The sequence below is a fragment of the Scleropages formosus genome, chromosome 11, assembly GCF_900964775.1.
Source record: "Scleropages formosus chromosome 11, fSclFor1.1, whole genome shotgun sequence".
NCBI classification, from domain to species: Eukaryota; Metazoa; Chordata; class Actinopteri; order Osteoglossiformes; family Osteoglossidae; genus Scleropages; species Scleropages formosus.
The window spans coordinates 25846906-25867783 of NC_041816.1; the positions used below are offsets into that span (position 1 = coordinate 25846906).

Sequence of the window (20878 nt, forward strand, 5' to 3'; positions counted from 1 at the left end):
TATGTACACTTACACCATTATCAAGTTCCTATTTGTTTCTGAAATTGGAACGCATGCTAAAAAAACTATGTTGACGTTTTGCTCAGATAAATATTGGATTCATAAATGCCCATTTCTAAATGCACACACACACACTTTCGGAACCACTTGTTCCATACGGGGTCATGGGGAACTGGAGCCTACCCGGTAACACAGGGCGTAAGGCCAGAGGGGGAGGGGACACACCCAGGACGGGACACCAGTTCATCACAAGGCACCCCAAGTAGGACTCGAACCCCAGACCCACCGGAGAGCAGGACCCGGCCCAACCCACTGCGCCACCGCAACCCCTATGTTTCTAAATGTTTTTGTCTTAATGTAAGAATCCCAGCAGAACATACTCACGGCACAAAACAAAATCCTAATGAAGTTGGGCGGCACGGTGGTGCAGCAAGGCGCACTGCTGTCTTACAGTGGCTGGGTGGTGGGAGAGGATGTGGGTTTGATCCTTGCTCAGTCTGTGTGGAGTCTGCATGTTCTCTTTCTGTCTACATGGGTTTCCTCCCACAGTGCAAAGGCAGGCTGTTCTGATTCATCCATATTGTGTGAGTTGACAGAGTGTGTGTGTGTGTTACACTGATGTATAGATGAGTGACCCATTGTAAGTAGTGTATGTAGCAGTGTACATTACCTTAGCAAATAAGGGGTGTGGGCCCTTAACACTACATACAGTTCAGTGGAGGATATCAAAGTGACATTTCAAAGCATGTGAACTAATTATAACATCTAATTTCTGCTTTTTATGGAAATTATCTTTCAAGGGAATCAGTATGATCTTTGGCTATCAGTTCATTACAATTTCTTTGAAAAATAATTTTAATCCCAATAAATGATCAATAATAATTGGGACAAGCGGTTCTGAAAATGTGTGTGTGTGTAATAATTGATGTTTCATTCCAGGTCATAAATCGGCAACTGATTGATCACAATCTGAGGAAAGGTACCTATGACAAATCTTTGTTAGTGGTCAAGATTTAGACAAGAATGTGTACTGGAAAAGTACAGATTTTATATTTTTGAGTGTGAAATTGGTGATAGTGCAGCACCTTCTACTGATAATTCAATAGATTAATATACACTGGATCCTGATGTTCAGCACATGAAGTTATGAAATTTTAAAGATACAAACAATTTCTAGTTTATTCAATTGCTACAGATGTAACATAAAATTAGGCCAGGTAATCTGTAATTCTTTCAAGTAATTTAAAGGATCAAAATAAATGTCTTTCTAGTTTTTTACAGTTTCATCCAAGATTTTTACAGGACCCAACAAACATAAAATTATTGACATCCCTGTTATTCAGTTTGTATTGATTGTGACTTAGTGCTAAAATTGGCAATGAAGTTATGAACACAATCGCTTGAAAAGATCCAAAATGTTGTTAAACTGACGTATTCAAAAAGTAAAATAAAAATTAAACAAAATAAGTATAATAAACCATTCAAAATCTAAATACATCTGCTTTATTTCTGTTTTTTAACCTGAATGTGTTATACAATATGTCTCTGAATGATTAAACTGATTTTTTTTTTTTTTTACCTTCCTTACCAGGTGTTTGAAAGTAGAGACTGATCTCCACGAAAATAGTCATAAATTCATACAACTCATTTTTTGAATCTATTGATGCTGTACAGAAGTTAATAGCTGAGCTGAGGACTGTTGCCAGTGACCTGGAACGTGTGCACTTCAGGAGTACAGTGGGCAGCCTGACAGGGGGTGTGTTGGGGGCAGCTGGTGGCATCGCTGCTGTTGTCGGACTTGTCTTGGCCCCCTTCACGCTGGGTACCTCGCTCATTGTGACAGGGGTGGGGATTGGTGTAGGTGTGGCTGGAGGGGCCACCAGTGCTGCTTCCAATATTACCAACATGGTGAAACAGTCAGCACAACGAAAGAATGTCGAGAGGATCATTAGTGAGTACAGGGAGAAGATGGAACCCATCATCATGAGTCTGGAAGATGTTAGCAACAATACAGAGAAACTGGCTGTGTCCTGCTTTCTGGCAGGGCTGGAGTTTGAGTCCTGCTTGGGGTGCCTTGCAATGGAAGGCGTCCCATCCTGGGTGTGTCCCCTCCCCCTCCGGCCTTAAGCCCAGTGTTGCCGGGTTAGGCTCCAGCTCACCGCGACCCCGCTTGAGACAAGTGGTTAGCGACTGTGTGTGTGTTCTCTATTTAGCCACATTTCCACATCACACTTTTTTTTCCAATGAAGAACATGGTAACAGGAATTAAAAATATCATCTCTCTTTCATTGTTAGTAGTGATATCCTGTAGAGTTGGTATGTTATTATTAGTTGTAAATTGACTTAAGGCTTTTTTAATCTAGAATGCCCAGAAGGGATGGGCATCCACTAGCACTTGGACCCCAGAGAATTTTTTTTTATACTTGACTGTCAGTTGGGAGTGTTTTGATCTGAGGCATACTTATAGCTTTAATAACTGCATGGATAATGTACTTCTCTAATATATAGTCAGCTGTCTTATGCCTTTGTTCAACGCTCTGTGTCACTGTGTGAGAATAGTATTCTATAAAACTAAACTGAATTTAACATCTAATTTTCAGGTAGTTTACTGAGCTGGTCTTACAGTGTGTATTTATTGTTTACATACAGAATAGATTTTTTATTTATTCTGTCATTCATTAATTTACTGTTAATATGTATTGTACTTGTTTTTCATCATCTGAAACCGCTTGTCCCATATGGGGTCATGGGAAGCTGGAGCCTAATCCAGCAACACAGGGCAAAAGGCTGGAGAGGGAGGGGACACACCCAGGACAGGACATCAATCCATTGCAAGGCACCCTAAGCAGGACTTGAACCCCGGACCCAGGAGAGAGCAAAACCTGGTCCAACCCACTGCACCACCATGCCACCACACCACCTCTATTCTACTTTTATTTTGTCTAATTTAAAGACGTGCTGTACATATTCAGAAGATTAGTCATTTTGTGACTCCTGTCAGCAGAGGGTGGTGTGTGGCCAAAAACATTAGAAAAACACACTCATTCAAAGCAGAAAGGTCACATCACTCATGTGAAAGCAGCAGAAGAGAAAGTGAAACTAAGAGATTTGCAGACATTTCCTTTTACATTTACATTTATTTGTTTAGCAGATGCTTTTGCCCAAAGCGACATACATCTCAGCAAGAGTATATATTCCTGTTGAATTGTTATGCTGTAGATTTGTGGTTATTTATTTTTTGGTAACCTTTCAGGTTGTTGAAGATGAAAATTGACATGGATCAAGGGAGTCTTCATAAATCACCTAGCTAAAACAAATTTTTTAAACTCTTTGTCCCATGCTGAAATGTCTATTGGTTGTACAATAATACACAGGGAAAGATATTCAACCCCTCGTGCCAAAAACCAAGGGGGCTAGACAAACCAACCATGCCACAATATACCATCCCTCCCAAAACCAACCAATTCCCTTCACAAAAAATATCATGGGCAAACACCATCCTCCTTGCCGGGAGCCACCGCGTGCACTTCGTTGGGGTTGTCAAGTGGGCACCTTCCTTCATTGATGTTTCATTGAATTGAGCCCACTACACCTCCAGAAGGCTCAACAGCGAGATCTGGCGTCCCAGACCCACCCCCCTCCATGCCCACAGTGCCATCCCAGCGACCCCACCCACCAAAAAAAAAAACCACCCCAACCACCAACAACCAACCAATACACCATACCAGCATATGGAGGTGACAACAAAACTCAAACCATTGATGTTCACCTAGGTGAGTACTCCCCACTCAAGTGTGCTTCCCCCAAACACCCTGGTGCCTTCTCATCCACAACCACTGACTAGATCTTTCTGCTACCTCTGACAAGCCTTTAATGGCTGCTCTTAACGACTGACCCCTAAAACCAAACTCCAACAGCAGCGACGTGGTTGATTTTGCAACAAACCCTCTAGTACCGATCTCCACTGGTCTAATAACGCACTGCCAGCCTCGCTCCCTCACCTCACCAGCCAACTCAGTGTACTTCAATTTCTTCCTCTCAAAGGCATCTTCCAATGAGTCTTCGAAAGGTATTGTTAATTCAATGAAGTACACTATCCGTGCGCCCTCGGAGTACAGCACAATATCGGGTCTCAACGCCGTGATCGCAATGCACTGCGGCATCTGCAGTTGTTTTCCCACGTCCGCCAACAACTTCCAGTCACGCACTTCACCCCATTTAAAACTCGTATCACCACGACCACGCGCGTGACTTATAACACTCTCCCCCTCCCGCACGAAAGAAATAAGCTTATTTCTTCCATACTGCGGGAGTGAATTAACTTCAACCCGCTTGTTCTCCAACAAGCATGCCAAGGATCTTAACACTTCATTATGCCTCCAAGTATATCTTCCCTGAGATAAACTAACCTTACATGCAGATAGAATGTGCCTCAAAGAGGCTACACCACCGCACAAGCTGCAAGTCGGCTCTGTACCTACCCAGCGATTAAGATTCTGCGGAGTAGGGAGAACATCGTAGGTGGCTCCGATGAGAAACTTAATACGACCGGCGTCCATCGCCCACAGATCACGCCAGCTGATCTTCCGCTTCTCCACATGCTCCCAAGCCAAACATCGCCCTTGCACACCATGTGACGTCGCAGTTACCCGCCTTGCCTCCTCTTCCTGTTCGCGAATAAAACCAATCACCATCTTCCTCCTCTCCGGTAACTTAGCTTTACTCCACAGCTTTATTCGATCGCCGGCACCGAGCCCCGCCCTACCTACCTGCACCTGACCAACCACATCTCTGTGCTCAAGCGCTGTCTGCGCTTGCGCAACAGCTTCCCGTGGATCCCACTTACGTCCTTTTTTTAAACTTACAGGAACCGATCTCACCACTGGGTCTCTTGAGTTTGACAGTGTTAATTCCAAACCAACCTTGGCACACTTAAATTCTTCCACGAGGCTAGTCAGTGGTAGTTCCAAAACCCCATTTCCATACAGAGCCACACTGCTCAAACAATGAGGAACCCCCAACCATCTCCTAATAGTTTTGCTCATAACCCTTTCCAGCCTTTCAACCTCTGACATACAGACCTCGTATATAGTTAGCGGCCATCTAATACGAGGCAATACACCAAACTGAAGGCACCAAACCTTCAGCTTCCCTGGCAAAAAGGATTTATCAATCCTATTAATTGCCAGTACAACATCCTCCCTTAATCTTTTGACCTGCTCCTTATCGCTAAATGAGGAATCATACCAGCGACCCAAGCTCTTAATTGGCCTTTCAGCCACTGACGGAATCTTTTCCCCATCAATCTGGAAATTCTCCCGTGATAACTTTCCTTTAACTACCGACAAACTCCTACACTTACTAGGTTTAATTTTCAATCCGGCCAGTTTTAGATTTCCATTCAACTTCGTTAATAAACGACGAGTACATGGGACAGTAGTAGTAAGCAGAGTCATATCATCCATATATGCTCTGATTGGTGGAAGGTGAGGACCATCCTTCAGCCTCATACCCCCAACCACCCATTTCGACGCCCTTATTAACACCTCCATAGCCATGGTAAAAGCCAAAGGCGAGATTGTGCATCCGGCCATTATACCAATTCCCAGCCGCTGCCAAGATGTGGTGTATTGCTTGGTACAGAAATAAAACTTAATGTCTTCAAAATACACCTTAACCAGTCTCGTAATACACTCTGGAACTTTAAAGAAATCAAATGCCCTCCACAACAAAACATGCGGCACTGAGCCAAAGGCATTTGCCAAGTCCAAGAAGATCACATGGAGGTCTTTACCATCCATCTTGGCCTCCTTTATCTGATGCCAAATCATACTGCAATGCTCTAAACAACCTGAAAAACCCGAAATGCCTGCCTTCTGCACAGAGGTGTCAATTAAATTGTTGACCAACAAATATGCAGATAACCTCTGTGCCACAACAGTGAAAAATATTTTCCCTTCAACGTTAAGAAGGCATATTGGCCTGAACTGCCCTATATCCACCGCATCTTTCTCTTTGGGTATAAACACTCCTCCTGCTCGCCGCCATTCCTTTGGAATAATACCTTTTTTCCATACGACCACCATCTGCTTCCACAAAAACTTTAAGACGTCTGGGGCACCTTTGTACACCCGGTAAGGAACCCCATTGGGTCCTGGAGCAGACGCTGCCCTTGCACGCCGTACCACCTCTTGTACTTCTTTCAACCTTGGAGGACACACATCCATTTGTACCACAATCTCCCCTAGTGGAGGAATGTCTGCAGGTACCTCAAAAACCCTCTAAAGCAAAACAATAAAATCCAGGCAGAAATTGGTCTGAAATTACTACTCAGGTCGAAGAAAAAGGAGAAAATTTGTCACTTGTGTGGCACGGTGGTGGAGTGAGCAATGCTGCTGTAGTGTAATACAACAGGGATTTGATCTGTGCGGGGATTATATGTTCTTGAGGTCCTGTATCTGTGTGGGCTTCCTGGAACTTTGGAAACATTGATTGCACTCCTTGAATTCTGAAAGTACCTTGTTAGTTTACCTTTGTTGGAGATACCAGGGACGTGTATTTTTGGTTGATAACCATTAATTTCCCCTTGCTGAAGGCTGTGGACATCTCTGAAAAAGTTTAGCCAGTGACAGGTGAAGCGATCCGTTAAATGTGTGGTTTAGACTAAATCTTCTTCAGTTTTCTTCTTTGTTGTGATGCTTTGTAACAAGAGAAACAAAAAGATTCTTGTTGATATTAAAAACAGATCACTGGTACCATTTAGCCAAGGAAGCAATGAGTTGTATGAGTTAATAATGGACAAATTGTTTAGTTTGAAAACCTGTGTTGAGCGTGTTGATGTAATTCTCCAGTAATTGTGAGATTATAGTAAAAACATTAACTAAATCCTTGCAACTTTTAATGTCGCAGTTATATTGTTCCATACAATTCTTTATACCTTAGTTCCTTGGATCAATTATGTTCATTTAATAAGCTAAAAAGACTGATGTTATTAAAATTGATCTGATTCATAGTGACACAATTTTTTAAACATTTTTAAAATCATTTCTTTCTGAAATAAATGTGTATGTTTATTTTTAATTATGTATGCTTTATATGTTTTAAAAGTATATCAACAGTTTAGCTTCAGTATGTTTACTTTCAAAATCTTTAAATAAATATATTCTTTTATAAGGGGGGTTGCATTGGCACAACGGGCTTGGCTCGGTCTTGCTGTGTGGCGGGTCTCACCCCAGACCATCACACTGCCGCCACCATGTTTGGCTTTTTTTTAAATATTGTGTTGGCTTTCACAAAATGTTATGGGGCCAGTGCCATCCGAAACATTTTCTACTGATTCTTGATGTTATATGTATATTTTAGCATACATTTCTTTAATTTGATTTCATTGTTTACACTGTAGGGGGCGCGGTGGCGCAGTGGGTTGGATCGGGTCCTGCTCTCCGGTGGGTCTGGGGCTCGAGTCCCGCTTAGGGTGCCTTGCGACGGCCTGGCATCCCGTCCTGGGTGTGTCCCCTCCCCCTCCGGCCTTACACCCTGTGTTGCCAGGTAGGCTCCGGTTCCCCGTGACCCCGTATGGGACGAGCGGGTCTGAAAATGTGTGTGTGTGTTTACACTGTCATTGTTATTACTGATGATAATACAAAGAATGTTTGCTAGAGTTGCTTGTATCCAAGGGTTCCTTCTTTGTCTGCTGTTGCCTGTGAGTCCAGAGAGTCACTATTAAAAACCTGTGTAAGTTAAGCGCATCTGTTATTAGAAATGAAGATACGTAATTAAGATTTAAATAAGTATGTTATGTGCTGAATTCTTTGACATATTTAAAGGTAAGGACAGAAAAACCATGATTAAAGATCACAGGTAACTCAGCTGCACTTAGCAAACCCTCACGGAAATTTGATAGATCTGTTTAAGTCCTCCAGTACTTCAGTTAATATTAACCAGAACAAATTAACTTTAAAAAAAAAATATTTAATAACTTTACTGGATTATGATAATGCTAAAAAGTTACACAAAGCACTTCAGTATGCAGTTCTCTTTAAAATGCATGAAACACGTGAGAAATATAAAACTGCCTTAAAAAATTATTCCTGATATAGTCTTAGCTCAAAAATGGAGTATGGGATGATGTAAAATGTTTAAAAAGATCCCACTTTAAAGGATGCCTCAGTGCTGTCATTTACATGTTACTACTGACAGAATTTTGTTCTATAGTTGTGTTGTTAGCTGATGATCACTTATTTACCATTCTACTACATATACACATCGTTTTCATGTAAATATCTGCTATTACCGTAACTACAAATACTAAGTCTACTCTGGATTAATTCTAGATTCAACCTCTTTCTTTTCCAGACTTTTTTTTCCAGTTCTGTGTCAAATTCACTTTATGTAAATAAATTCATTGTACAAGATAATTATATATTTGTTTGAGCAGTTTTTAAGTCTATGAATCCGTCCAGCCGAAATCTTTTATGCAAATAAATGATATCTTAATAGTTAAGCATTAGGTATAAAAGTAAATCAGTGAGCCTTTAACACTAACAGGTCGAAACGAATCACACTCTTTATGTTTCTGCACCGTGGGGAGCGCAGATGCAGTCTTATTCGAGCAGAATAAGCTAACCAAGCAGAACGCTGACAAGAAGAAGTCGTTTTTCTCTTGTCTCAGTGGCGTTGCAAGACGTCACATCGTGATGCTGCGTTGAGCCGCCTAGTCGGCCGATGGCGCAACAGCGCTTCAGGTGATGGAAATATTATTTATTTGTATTCTGATGTGTGTGTCCCCTCCCGCTCCGGCCTTACGCCCTGTGTTGCCGGGTAGGCTCCGGTTCCCCGCAACCCCATATGGGACAGGCGGTTCAGAAAATGTGTGTGTGTGTGTGTGTGTGAAACATTTTTCTATATAAAATGAAGAAATCATTTAATAATATTTATTCTGTCGCAATGCTTGTGTTGCATCACATCCTGTTCTAGTTTCAAAATCACCAAGATGAATTTAAAAAAATCAGATACATGAAGTCCAACATCATAAGTTTGTTCTAATGTAAAGGGAAATTGAATTCAGATCTGAAGCAGAACCAAGTGAAAAAAGCAAAAACGGGTTCTGCATCTAAAAGGTAAATATTACCCGGAAAAGGATGGAAACAATTCAGCAGCGAACGACTCTTGTCTCTGCCATGTTCTCAGGCATGCCAAAGGTTGCGTTCTCCCCAGAATTAGATAGGTACAAACACATTGGACCCTTAATGCAGTAACCACCCTGGTAAACAAAACAGTTCTCACAAATATTGGCAGTGCATACAATCCAGCTACACCGGATTGACATTTTCCCATAACCTTTTTCTTAACTAAAAACAACACAGCCGAGATAACACAGGTCCCTGTGTTATCATCATGTCCTTGGATTTTTAACAGAATTCCCAATGTTGTTGTGAGGTACCCCCCCACACAAGTTACACTGGGACATGTATATAAAGAGAGGGATTTGAACTCAGAAAAAGGAACAAAACAGTTTCAGAATGAGGATCTGCGTAGTTGTGTTGTTGTGGTGCCTGGCTGTTGCACAGGGACAGGCAGAGGAAAAGGAGCATCTTCCCTGGACAGAGGTAAATAGTCGAGTGGACATCTGGGCTGAGCTGGCAGAGTTGAGAAAAACTGTGCTGGAGCTGACAGCCAGACTGGCTGTCACAATCGCAGAGTCAAAGGCTATGGAGGCCAGGCTGAAAGATGTGGAGAGACAGGTGGGAGATCTGAAACAGGACAACGCAGGTAATAAGCTCATGAGAACCGCAGCAGACGGCTGACGTGGGGTTTTTCTCTGTTGAAAGTGTCAGAAGTCTAAGTAGATGTGCGTCTAACTTCAGTGCAGGCGGTGGAGCTGAAGGCCATGGAAAGACGGGTTACAGCCAGTGAGAGTCTGGTGTTGGAGCTCAGGACAGAGAATACAGGTACATAACATATATTGACATATTAAAGTGTATAATTATAATATATTATTATATAACATACTGTACAATAACACGTCATCCATAAACACCACTTTATACTTTTATTTCTATGTATTCTCATACGCCATATCATGTTGCCATTTTATGTTGTTTTCGATAACTTTACACTTGACTGATGACTTTTGTTGCTTTGTTGATATTTTTTATCTCAACAAAAGGTAATGTAATGTTTATAGCATTTGTCTTCATCTTTGAAGATATAGTGTTGAAATGCTATGCTCTTGCTGTAGTAACCTTGAACAGGGTAATTACCCTAAAATGATTACCCCACTGCCTTGCAATGGGCTGGCGTCCCCTCCTCCTTTGGCCTTGCGCCCTGAGTTACCGCAACCCCACTTGAAAGAAGTGGTTGTTGCGGATGGATGGATGGATGGATGGATGGATGGATGGATGGATGGATGGATGATTACCCCACTGTGGAATTGTGTTACTGAAAAGTACCTTACTACACAAACTTCACGCTTCAGGTTGTCTTGCATAGATGTCGGCAAAATAAAAGTATGTAACCAAAACTGGACAAATTCCATGGATATACAAGAACATGAGGTTATAAGAGTAAAAACAGAGTAATAATTGTTACACGTTCTTGTGACATACCAATTTATACAATTCTGAAAGAACCGAAATCAGTGGCCTTTCTATCACCAGTATTTTTTCCATTAATACTGAGTTTACATTTATCTTCTCAGCTCAGAACATCATGCTGCAAAACATGGGCACCAGGCTGACAGCTGCTGAAAACCAGGTTGCAGAGCTTAAGAGTGAAAACACAGGTAGTGTAATGGAGTGGTGTCCAGAGCAAACAGCTGATCGCTGCTTTCCCTGCATTAGAGGGTAAGCAATCTTCACAATAAATGTGCTGTACAATTTTAGCCCAAGCAGGAAGGATAGATGCCATGGAAGCCCGACTGTTGGTCAATGAGAACCTGGTCACGGTGCTGAAGTCCACTGTGGAAGAACAGGGAGCCGTGCTGGAAGAGCTGAAAACAGAAAATGCAGGTGGGATGACGTGGAGAACTTAGCGCGTTGGGAATTCGGGAGGACTTAATTCCCGGCACCACCGAAAACCGCAGCAGCGCTTATGTGCAATTCAAGCATTATCACTGAAATGAAGTCTACCTATTTGCATAAACTAGCATTATGTTAGGCAAAAATTTAAAGCTATCCTCAAGCAAGGTATATGCCCTCAATTGCTCCAGTAAAATTACCCAGCTGTCTAAATCAATAAATAATTGTAAATAGTTTAACATTGTAAGTAGCTTTGGAGAAAACCATCAGCTAAATGAATGAACGTAATTCTTTAAGAATTGCTTTTATTACCTTTGAATTCCTTTGAAAAACATGAATAAATATATGGAGGAATCTATGTTTACGAAATAGAAAATTAACTAGTGAAAGGCCTATTCAAGATTTTTTTAAATTTTTCCCTAAATTCATGATACCAGAAACCAGTATTTGCACCAACGTATGGCCAAAAGTAAATTGCTAGTAATAATTCAATAGCTTAATACTTTAATAGTAATTCAGCAGTAAAGTCTCCATGGGTACAATGTCAAATATGTTTAAGCCACATTATACCATTCTATACCTCCTCCACCTACTGAATATCATTTTGCTGTATTTAGAGACACCCCTCTACTTACGTAAATTCAATTTACATAAATCCAGATTTACGTAAAAAAAAAATCAAGGCATACACATATAGCGCTTACGCAAAAGAAGTTTGTTAAGAGCAAGTCAATGTAGCCAGATAAGGCAGGAAGCTGTATCTTTCCAGTTCCCACGTGTTTTGAGCCATGAATGTATCTCCTCACCTTAGTGTAGTACTTTTTTCTCATAGTTTTTACCCATTTCATTATTCATAATGCCTGGTGCTATTCATGCATTTGATGGATTCACTTACTGCTGAATCTCTGTCCACATTTAAAAAGGGTCTTAAAACTCTTCCATACTCACTTTGACAATGATCTACCCAAATTCATGTAACTTGTAAATGTTCATGCACTATAACTTTGAGATCATGCCGGTTAAATAATGGATAAACCTTCAAGCAACTACTTCTGTAGTGTAAAGTAAATGTTATATATTATGTATATATAATGTATATGTGTTGTTGTTAGGGGAGGAGGGGAATGCGACATACATAAATTTTCACTTATGTAAGGGGTTGAAGAACGGTCTATGTGCATAAGTCGAAGGGTGTCTGTATTTGAAATTTTCCCACAAAATGATAAAATCTTCATTTTAAGTCTATGTTTAATTGTTTAAGATATGAGACAAGCCGTTATTTCTGACAAAAAAAAAAATCTTCATCAACGTGATTCAACGTAAAACTAAACGGCTCTGAAAAGAGTAGCTTCAATGTTACTAGTCAAATTTCCAAATATGTTACATTAATAAAGTAATGTTTTAGGTTGTGTCCAGAACATTACATTACTTTAATGAAGCAAAAAAAAAAAAAACAATCTTTTAATATGTTATGCCTAACTCTAGTTATTACAGAGTGCCTTATTCCACAGTATACTGCACGGTAAATATAAGTGTGAATTCTTGTGTGTCCACAGACAGACCCAAGGTAGCATTCTCAGCGGGAATGAATGAAGAAATTTATGTCGGACCTTTCAACACAGATACGACCCTCATCTACAGAACTGTCCACACAAACGTTGGCAGTGGGTACAACCCTAATACAGGTACTGAACAGCCACCCTGGTTTCTGTGCTACTGAAATCCACAAAATCCATGTTTTTGTGCCATTTTCCAGTTATATCAGTATTCTAGATTCAAATTCTGCATATTTCATGTGTACTCAGTATGACAGCAGTATGTGCCCTTAATGGCATACAAACAATAATCAAGACCAATTTCTACATTTAAAAAAAAAAAAAAATCTGTATTTTGTATTAAATGTGTGTTCTCTCGCCATACTTCTCCTGCAGGAATTTTTACAGCGCCAGTCAAGGGAGTGTACCAGTTCAGCTTTACCACACATGCCGGTGCCAATTTCTCAACGTTTGTGATCTTGGTTCACAACATTAACCATTTGTCTATGATAAGTGACTGGAAGGCTATGGATGGCTCAAACTCTGCAGCAAATTCAGCCATAGCACATCTTAATGTGGGGGACCAGGTTTATGTACAGCTATACAGGGGTACACACATCTGGAGTGGTCTTCACAGCTCGTTCAGCGGCATGCTTCTCTTCCCCTTGTAGTGGATTGTGTGGACTTTGAAAACTGCACTTCAGCAACTCAGTACATGGGAGGCAGCAGGGGGCGTAGTGCTTAGAGACGCCACCTTCACCTCAAAGGTCACAGGTGTGAATCCTTCTGTTGTACCCTTGAGAAAGGTATTTAACCTGAAAAAAATCCCAGCAGTTTAAATCGGTCAATAGTAGTAAGTTGCTTTGGAGAAAACAGTCAAATAAATAAGAAAAACATCTGTTCAACTGGATTTTTCCATTACACTGTTCAGTTCATTTATTGCTGACTCCAACAGTTTAATTTTACCCCAGTCTTCTGTATTAGCCCCAAAAATCTGAATAATTAGCTGGGAACCATATGCAAATGACATATGTGTTCTGTAGAAGTATCATATTAAAAGAAAACATGGTAAAGTTGCCTTCTTATACTTCTGTTGCCCCTTTTTCCCTATTATTTGTAGCAAATGAATATTTTGAATGTCTAACAAAGCACATATATGGTCTATTTAAAAAAAATTAAAAAAAAAAAAAAAAACTACTTTCCTGCAAGAGTACTCTAACTTTTGAGTAGTACTGTATACTGATTTAGATTTATGTGAAAACTGTAGCTCATCCTGTTGTATGCAGCTCCTAAATTTTGATGTTTTCCCAAAGTGTGTGTGTTTGCTCAATGAGTCATGAGATTTATACACTATAAATACTATGAAGAGTTTACAGAATAACTGAATCTTAAAAAATGGTGTTAAAAAAATGTCCCAAAAATAAAATATTCAGGGGGGAAAAGTAAATAGTGTATTAAAGTAAGAGCAATAATTTGCATTTGAACTCAAAATCCTTGAGTTGTTTGTCCTAAACCTAATGCTAATATTTGACTTCAATCTTATCTATCACTTGTTACCCCTGTTCCTGGCCTGGGGTCCAAACAGATCTACAGCGTTTCCTTTGTTGGAACAAATCCTGTGGACTTTGTTCAGAGTTTTTCTAGTGCTGGTCTTACAGCGAATGGACATTGAGGTGGTCTTGTATAAAAGACACCGAAGCTCTGAAAATCCGCAGATCGTCCAGGGAGGAGCATCAGGCTGAAGAATGAGACTCACTGTAGTTGTGATACTGTGCTGTCTGGCCGGGGCAAAAGGACAGTATAGCGGAGGGTTTGCTGTGAACGGTAAAACTCCAACCTTTCACAGTGACGGTAAAAAGGCAGAAGGACAGAGCTGTGAGCCCAACATGTTCACAGTCCAGAGAGAGTTAGGAGCCATGGGGGAGAAACTGAAAGCCATGGAATCCAGACTGGAGACATGTGAGAGCCTGATGGAGCTGAAGTCTACAGTAACATCACTGAAAGCCATGATGGACGATTTCAAGAAGGAGCAGGAAGGTAATAAATGGAAGGGTTAAAGTGATGGGAAGAGATGGTCATTTCAGCATTTCTGTTTATTTTTCGATATGTAATAGAAGACAGTCATACATCAAGGCTTTCACAAATCTGTAGTAACCCTGAGAAAGGTAGTTACACTAAAATTGCTCCAGTAAAATCACAAAGCTGTATAAATAAGGTAAATAATTAGTAACTTAAAATTGTAAGTCACTTTGGAGAAAAGTGGACTTTTTTCTGTTTGTAATGCTGATCTTTAACGAAATATTTACTTTTATTGATGAAGCCCACACTCTTCTCCAAAGCAATGATCAATCCCAAATAAATAGGAGGACGTTCCAAAAGACTCTTGCGTCCACGGTGGGTGTCCACTTTGTTCTTTTTTTTGGTTTTCCCCTCCCTCTAACTTGGATTAGAGTCACAACTGTCCAGCAACATCAGTCAAAGAGACATGGACATGATTTGCTGGACCAGGAAAGGCAGGACATCCCAAACACTGAAAGGACACTTCCTGGAGGCCATTGAAGAACTTGCTTGAGGATTAACAAACTGTTCTAGTGTGATTTTCATAGGGCTCATGGTCTTCCTATTTAATTTCTTGCTGATATTTTGATTTTTTTTTCTTTAATATTTTTGCTTCTTTCTTTGTATCACCTTTATACTGATTGTACACTTGGTTGGTGGTTTGTTTTTCTTTCTTTAGATAGTGTAAAAGTAGTGTAGTTAGGAAGGTGGTAGAAGACTTAGTTTTGGGTTTTGACCCCTTTATGTTCCCGGGTTCGAGTTACAAAGTACCTTGTCTACAAGAGTTAGAGTTAGTTAGGCTTTTTCTTTGTTTTTATGATTACCCTTCGCATTCTGTCTACTTCTGTAAGGTTTGCTTGTTGGCTCTGCATTTTTGTGCACTTTATCTTCCTTTTCACCACAACATTAAACACACTCCTGTTTGTACTCACTATTTGCTGTCTTGTCAATTAATAACTCATAATTTGATACAGACAGCTTTATATTACACCTCTCTACACCCCTAGATCTCCTTGGAGTCGTAACAAAGACAAAGCACTTTTGATGTCATCATAGGGATATTAACACACAACTTGTGTGTTTGAGAGCATCATTTGCAGTGACACATCACTGTACAAGTAGCCTGGAGTAATATGAGTCAAATAGAAAATATAGTGCATAAAGGATCATTTCAGATGGTACACACACACACACACACACACACACACACACACACACTGACTGAAACTGCTTGTCCCAAGCAGGGTCAAGGTGAGCCAGAGCCAAACCTGCCAACACAAGGTGCATGGCTGGAGGGGAGGGGAGACACCCAGGACAGGACGCCAGTCCATTGCAAGGCACCCCAAGTGGGACTCGAACCCTAGACCCACCCCAGAGCAGGCATAGGCCAAACTCGCTCCATCACCTCACCCCTCCTAGATGATACTGTAAAGATTTATTTATTATTATTTCTTTGCCTTATGCCTGTGTTTAAGCACTCTGCGTCACCGCGTGGGAAGAGTGCTCTATAAAAATAAATTGAATTGAATTGAACTGAATTGAATTTAGTTGATAAATAAGAAGAGCAACAGACCAGGAAAACCTCAGTTTTGACACTCATTAAATGATGGGAGAAAAGGTTAATCGTATTTTATAAAATTTGATTTTTGTGTTTGGCAGGTATGTTTTATTATTTAACAAACGGCATAATGAGGTGGACTCAGGTGTGGTGTTTTTTCTGCAGTACAGCGATGGAGAACAGGAACAAACTCTAAAACTCTCACTGACTGAGGGTGAGGATTCTGGGAAGACGGGAATTAAACAGCAAAGAAATCCCATCTTATTCAAACCTGTCACATATGTACTGGGAGCGTTCCAGTACCGTGGTGTGGGTGCAACCTGATGGGTAGCTCACACTTGAAGATGTGACTCGGGAATTTTTAAGAAATCACAGTGACCTCTCTTCTGTCAAACATGTTTGGGAAACCGATTTTCCTGTGTTCGCAGGCAGACCAAAGGTGGCGTTCTCAGCAGGATTAGGAGGGAGTGGACATACTGGACCCTATAATACAGACATCACTCTGGCCTACAAAACAGTTTTCACCAACATCGGCAGTGCTTACAACCCAGCTACAGGTGATACAGACAGGAACAGGTTTATTTATTTATTTTTTTAATTGCAGCAACACTTTGACACAGTGACATACCGAGTATGGTGACAACAGAGTAAAACTGGAATGGCAAGTATAAATCAAGGAAAGTAAATTACAATGTTTCTCAGTAGTGATCAGCTGGAATTGTCCAAGTCTGTTGTCAGAAAACCCATCAGCTGAACTTGTGAATTTCCATCCATCCAATTTCAGTAATCTCTTTTCCTAAGCAGGGTCATGGTGAGCCAGAGCCTATCCTGGAAGCACTAGGCCCAAAGCTAAGGAGTGTACACCCTGGATGGGATGGCAGTCCATGGCATATGTTGTCATTCAAACCAAATTTTATCAGACAAAGAAAATTCCTCACTAACACCCTCCATATATAAAAAGAAATAAAAGCATAGACTAGAGCAAAAAAATACTAAGTAATTAAGAATGAGTGAATGAATGAATGAATGAATGAATGAATGAATGGTGGCACAACACTGAAAGATTTCAATGAAATTATGAGCAGACTGCATTTTTATTTATTATAATATTTCAACATATTCAAATTATCCAGCCTATGATTACATCAACAGCCCAAATGTTAATTTTAGCTGGAAATTATTTTACGTTACAACAGTTACCCAAGCAGAGTCTGTTGTTTTAATCCTTACAGTGGTACAACAATCAGCATACTCCAGTTGCTGTACACTCCAGCTACAGGTACTTTTACCACACCAGCAGAAGACCCTTTGATCGAAAGTACACGAATGTCTGTATTGCTGCCAGTGAAGGCAAGTTAGGGCCAGCAGGTGGTGTGGTGGTTACAGCTGCTATCATGCACTGGAAGGACACAGGTTTAAATCCCACCTCCTGCTGTAGTACCCTTGAGCAAGGTACTTACCCTGAATTGCTCAAATGAAAATTACCCCGCTGACTAAATGGGTAAAACGCTGTAAGTGACAACACTATGAGCTGCTTGAAGAAAAATATCAGATGAATAAATGTGAATTGTGTTTTAGGGTTCTAGAGTGTCAAGTCATGGGGCAGCTAGTAGTGTAGTGGGTATAGCTGCTCCTTTTGGACCCGAAGGTTGCAGGTTTGAATCACCCCTCCAGCTGTAGTACCATTGAACAAGGCACTTACCCTAAATTGTTGAAATTGAATTACACAGCTATATAAATGGGTAAAGAATTGTAAGCTGCTTTGGAGAAAGTAATCTGTATGTTTATACTATTCTTTGATTGTTTCTCCATATCTGTGATGCAGGTATCTTCACCGCACCAGTCAGAGGAGTCTACCACTTCAGCTATTACTGTCACGGTGGAAGTACAAGTGAAATGAGTGTCAACATTTATAAGAATGAGCAACAGATGGCTATGGCCTACGAAGGCAAGTCCACCGATAACAGTGACAACACGTCCAACGCAGTCAACCTGCAGCTGGAAGTGGGGGACCAGGTGTACTTACGCCTTTTGGCTAATACCCATGTCTGGGATAACTCTAAGGGCATCAGTACCTTCAATGGGATGCTGCTCTTCCCTTTGTACAATTCTGTAACTCAACAATCTTAAAAGGCATTTTAATCTAATGACATGTCAAGTAATCTGTTGGTATGGCTCTTTAAATGAAAAGCAAGTGATGATTTTCTCAGCAATAGTATTTAATAATTTTGGAACAGAACTATAGTTTAATTTTCAGACATACGTTGCTTTCAGGCGCCACCAAAAGTTGTACAATTGACTTGGAGCTCCTGGGTTTTGCATTCGGACGTGCGTTTGATTCAGATGAGTCTTTGCAGCACCTGAATGCCTTCACTTCTGTTCATGTGGGCTTCCTCTGGCTCCTCTGGTTGCTCTGGATTCCTCCCACAGTCCAAACACATGAAGTGACTGCTTTGAATTGGCCGTGCTGTGTGTGTGTGCGTGTGTGTGTGTGTGTGTGTGTGTGTGTGTGTGTGTGTGTGTGTGTGTGTGTGTGTGTGTGTGTGTGTGTACTAGCATCTTGGGTGTACCCTGCCTCACACCCTATGCTTCCAGGATAGGCTCCAGGACTACCACAACCCTGCACTGATCAAGTGGTTATTTATAAGAGATAGATTAATATACATCAGTCTGTAAAATAGTTTCCTTGTTACCTTCCTACCATCTTGCTGACTATTAGACCATTAAGATTATTTGTCTTATAAATTTTGTGAAGTTAAAAATTAGGTGTAATGATGGAAAACCCAAGAAATAACAGGTCCTCCAGGGTGACTAATGGATAAAGGTGGAAAAGATTCAAACACATATTCCCTCCACTTGCATGTAAACTGGACTCGAAGACCACAAAAAGAAGGGAGATGTGTTACAAGAAATGATAAGAAATACCCTAGTAATACCCCGGTACAGTGCTGACCCTGTATGTTGACACAGTGTCAGAACTGGCTTTCTCAGCTCTAGACATATGCCATCAAGGACCCTGCAACAGTGCCACCACCTGGTCCATCAAAGAATGTCCAGTAACACCACTAATGCTTGAAGTCTCCTACAGGTACTGTCTAGACCCAGTGACACAGGCAGGACACACACCCAGGTACAGGTGCTTTTGAAGTCCCAAAATGTGATGCTTTTACTAGTACAGAAAAGGTACAAAATGTGAAATATTCAGTACATGTGAAAAGCTTCACAGCCACCAGGGGGCGCTACCACACTACCTCCGGAAGCTTGAGGACACTGGTGGAGTGGACTGTGGAAAGGAGAGAGGGAAAGATGGCAGTGGGGGGGGGCAGCTAAAGCGGACATGGGTGTGGCCAAAATATAAAAAGCCATTGAGAGCATTTTGGCACTGAAATAAAGTCAACGGCGAGTGCGTAGGTACTGAGAGATGGTGATGCAGAGCGGTGTAAAAAAAAAGGAGCGGGAACTGTTGGGCCTGCAGTCAGGAAGAGGGAAGCAGGCGGGCAGGAGGAAAGAACAGCACATTGTTTGAAGAAGGTTACACACATATACCTTTAGGTTCACTTTGGTTTCACCGTGTTCCATCCGCTCTACTGGAAATAGCGATCGGCTGATTACGGCTCAGTCGCACACAGGAAAGTGCCTTAAAACCCTTGTGCCGCCAGTGACTTTGCCCCAGTTGGTGTTGGGTGTGAAATTATTTTGATTTATTCCTGAAACAGTTTTCATGTTTAGATACAGAATGTTTTTAATCTCCTTTTTAAATCTCATCATTTTTATTAAAATTGTTTTTATTTTTTTCATCAATTTCTTATACAAAACACCCGATGTCCCCAGTCATTAATTTCCACTGTGATTTCCATGTCTGTGTTTGCCGAAAACTTTGCTGTAACTACTATTAGTATGGCCAGCAGGTGGCATTGTAGTTAAAGTCCTGGCCTTGCAGCTAAAGGGCCCATAGTTAAATTCCTATTCCTGATGTAGTACCCTCAGTAAAGGCACTAACCCTAAATCAGTACAATAAGAATAAAGAATTCTGAAATGAGAATTAAGAAGTTAAATCTCTGTAAGTCAATAAAAATATTATCCAAGTATTTGTACTTCTTCCTTTGGCTTTTCTCCAAAATGACTTACAGCTTCAAGATACCTGCAGAGGTCTACCCTTTAAGACACCTGAGTAAATGTGATAGGGCAATTTTGAGGTAAATATTTCACCCACAGAAACTACAGCAGGAGGTGACATTGGAACCCGGGTCGCTCCGGTGTAACACAGCAGCTCTAACCACTACGCCACCTACTGTCCTGGTTCGGTGTAGCATCCTAAATACAGTCATGTGCTGCTTAATGACATTTCACTTAACAACTAACTACATATACAACAGGGGAGTGCGGTGGCACAGTGGCTTTGGCCAGGTCTTGCACTCTGGTGGGTCTGGGGTTTGAGTCCTGCTTGGAGTGCCTTGTGATGGACTAGCGTCCTGTCCTGGGTGTGTCGCCTCCCCCTCCAGCCTTACTCCCCGTGTTGCTGGTTTAGGCTCCGGCTTGCCGTGACCCCACTCGGAACAAGCAGCATCAGCCAGGGTGTGTGTACATATACAACAGTGGTCCCATAAGATTCTAATGGAGCTGAAAAATTCTTATTGACCAGCAACATCATAGCCGTCGTTACGAAACGTGTTACTCATGTGTTCGTAGTGGTGCTACTGTAAACAAAC

General features: G+C 41.1%; 2 protein-coding genes across 2 annotated transcripts; both read left to right on the plus strand.

Moving 5' to 3' along the window:
• The first annotated feature begins 9515 nt into the window (after positions 1 to 9515).
• LOC108940810 (cerebellin-2-like) lies at positions 9516 to 13717 on the plus strand. Its single transcript, XM_018763181.2, has 6 exons — positions 9516 to 9771; positions 9867 to 9950; positions 10700 to 10783; positions 10884 to 11009; positions 12575 to 12703; positions 12950 to 13717. The coding sequence occupies exons 1-6, from the start codon at positions 9522 to 9524 to the stop codon at positions 13222 to 13224; spliced, it is 948 nt and encodes a 315-aa protein (XP_018618697.1). The 5' UTR covers positions 9516 to 9521; the 3' UTR covers positions 13225 to 13717.
• Positions 13718 to 14140: 423 nt separating this feature from the next.
• On the plus strand, positions 14141 to 18691 carry LOC108940811 (complement C1q-like protein 4). Its single transcript, XM_018763182.2, has 3 exons — positions 14141 to 14590; positions 16598 to 16726; positions 17995 to 18691. Exons 1-3 carry the CDS (start codon positions 14299 to 14301, stop codon positions 18297 to 18299), a joined length of 726 nt encoding a protein of 241 aa, XP_018618698.1. The 5' UTR covers positions 14141 to 14298; the 3' UTR covers positions 18300 to 18691.
• Positions 18692 to 20878: the final 2187 nt, after the last annotated feature.

What these genes read in the sequence shown, in the direction of transcription:
- LOC108940810 (XM_018763181.2), top strand. Translation starts at nt 9,522, where the DNA reads ATGAGGATCTGCGTAGTTGTGTTGTTGTGGTGCCTGGCTGTTGCACAG. An exon ending in GCTCAGGACAGAGAATACAG is followed by an intron (nt 9,951 to 10,699) that starts GTACATAACATA and finishes TTATCTTCTCAG; the next exon opens with CTCAGAACATCATGCTGCAA. An exon ending in GCTTAAGAGTGAAAACACAG is followed by an intron (nt 10,784 to 10,883) that starts GTAGTGTAATGG and finishes GTACAATTTTAG; the next exon opens with CCCAAGCAGGAAGGATAGAT.
- LOC108940811 (XM_018763182.2), top strand. Translation starts at nt 14,299, where the DNA reads ATGAGACTCACTGTAGTTGTGATACTGTGCTGTCTGGCCGGGGCAAAA. An exon ending in TTTCAAGAAGGAGCAGGAAG is followed by an intron (nt 14,591 to 16,597) that starts GTAATAAATGGA and finishes CTGTGTTCGCAG; the next exon opens with GCAGACCAAAGGTGGCGTTC. An exon ending in TGCTTACAACCCAGCTACAG is followed by an intron (nt 16,727 to 17,994) that starts GTGATACAGACA and finishes TCTGTGATGCAG; the next exon opens with GTATCTTCACCGCACCAGTC.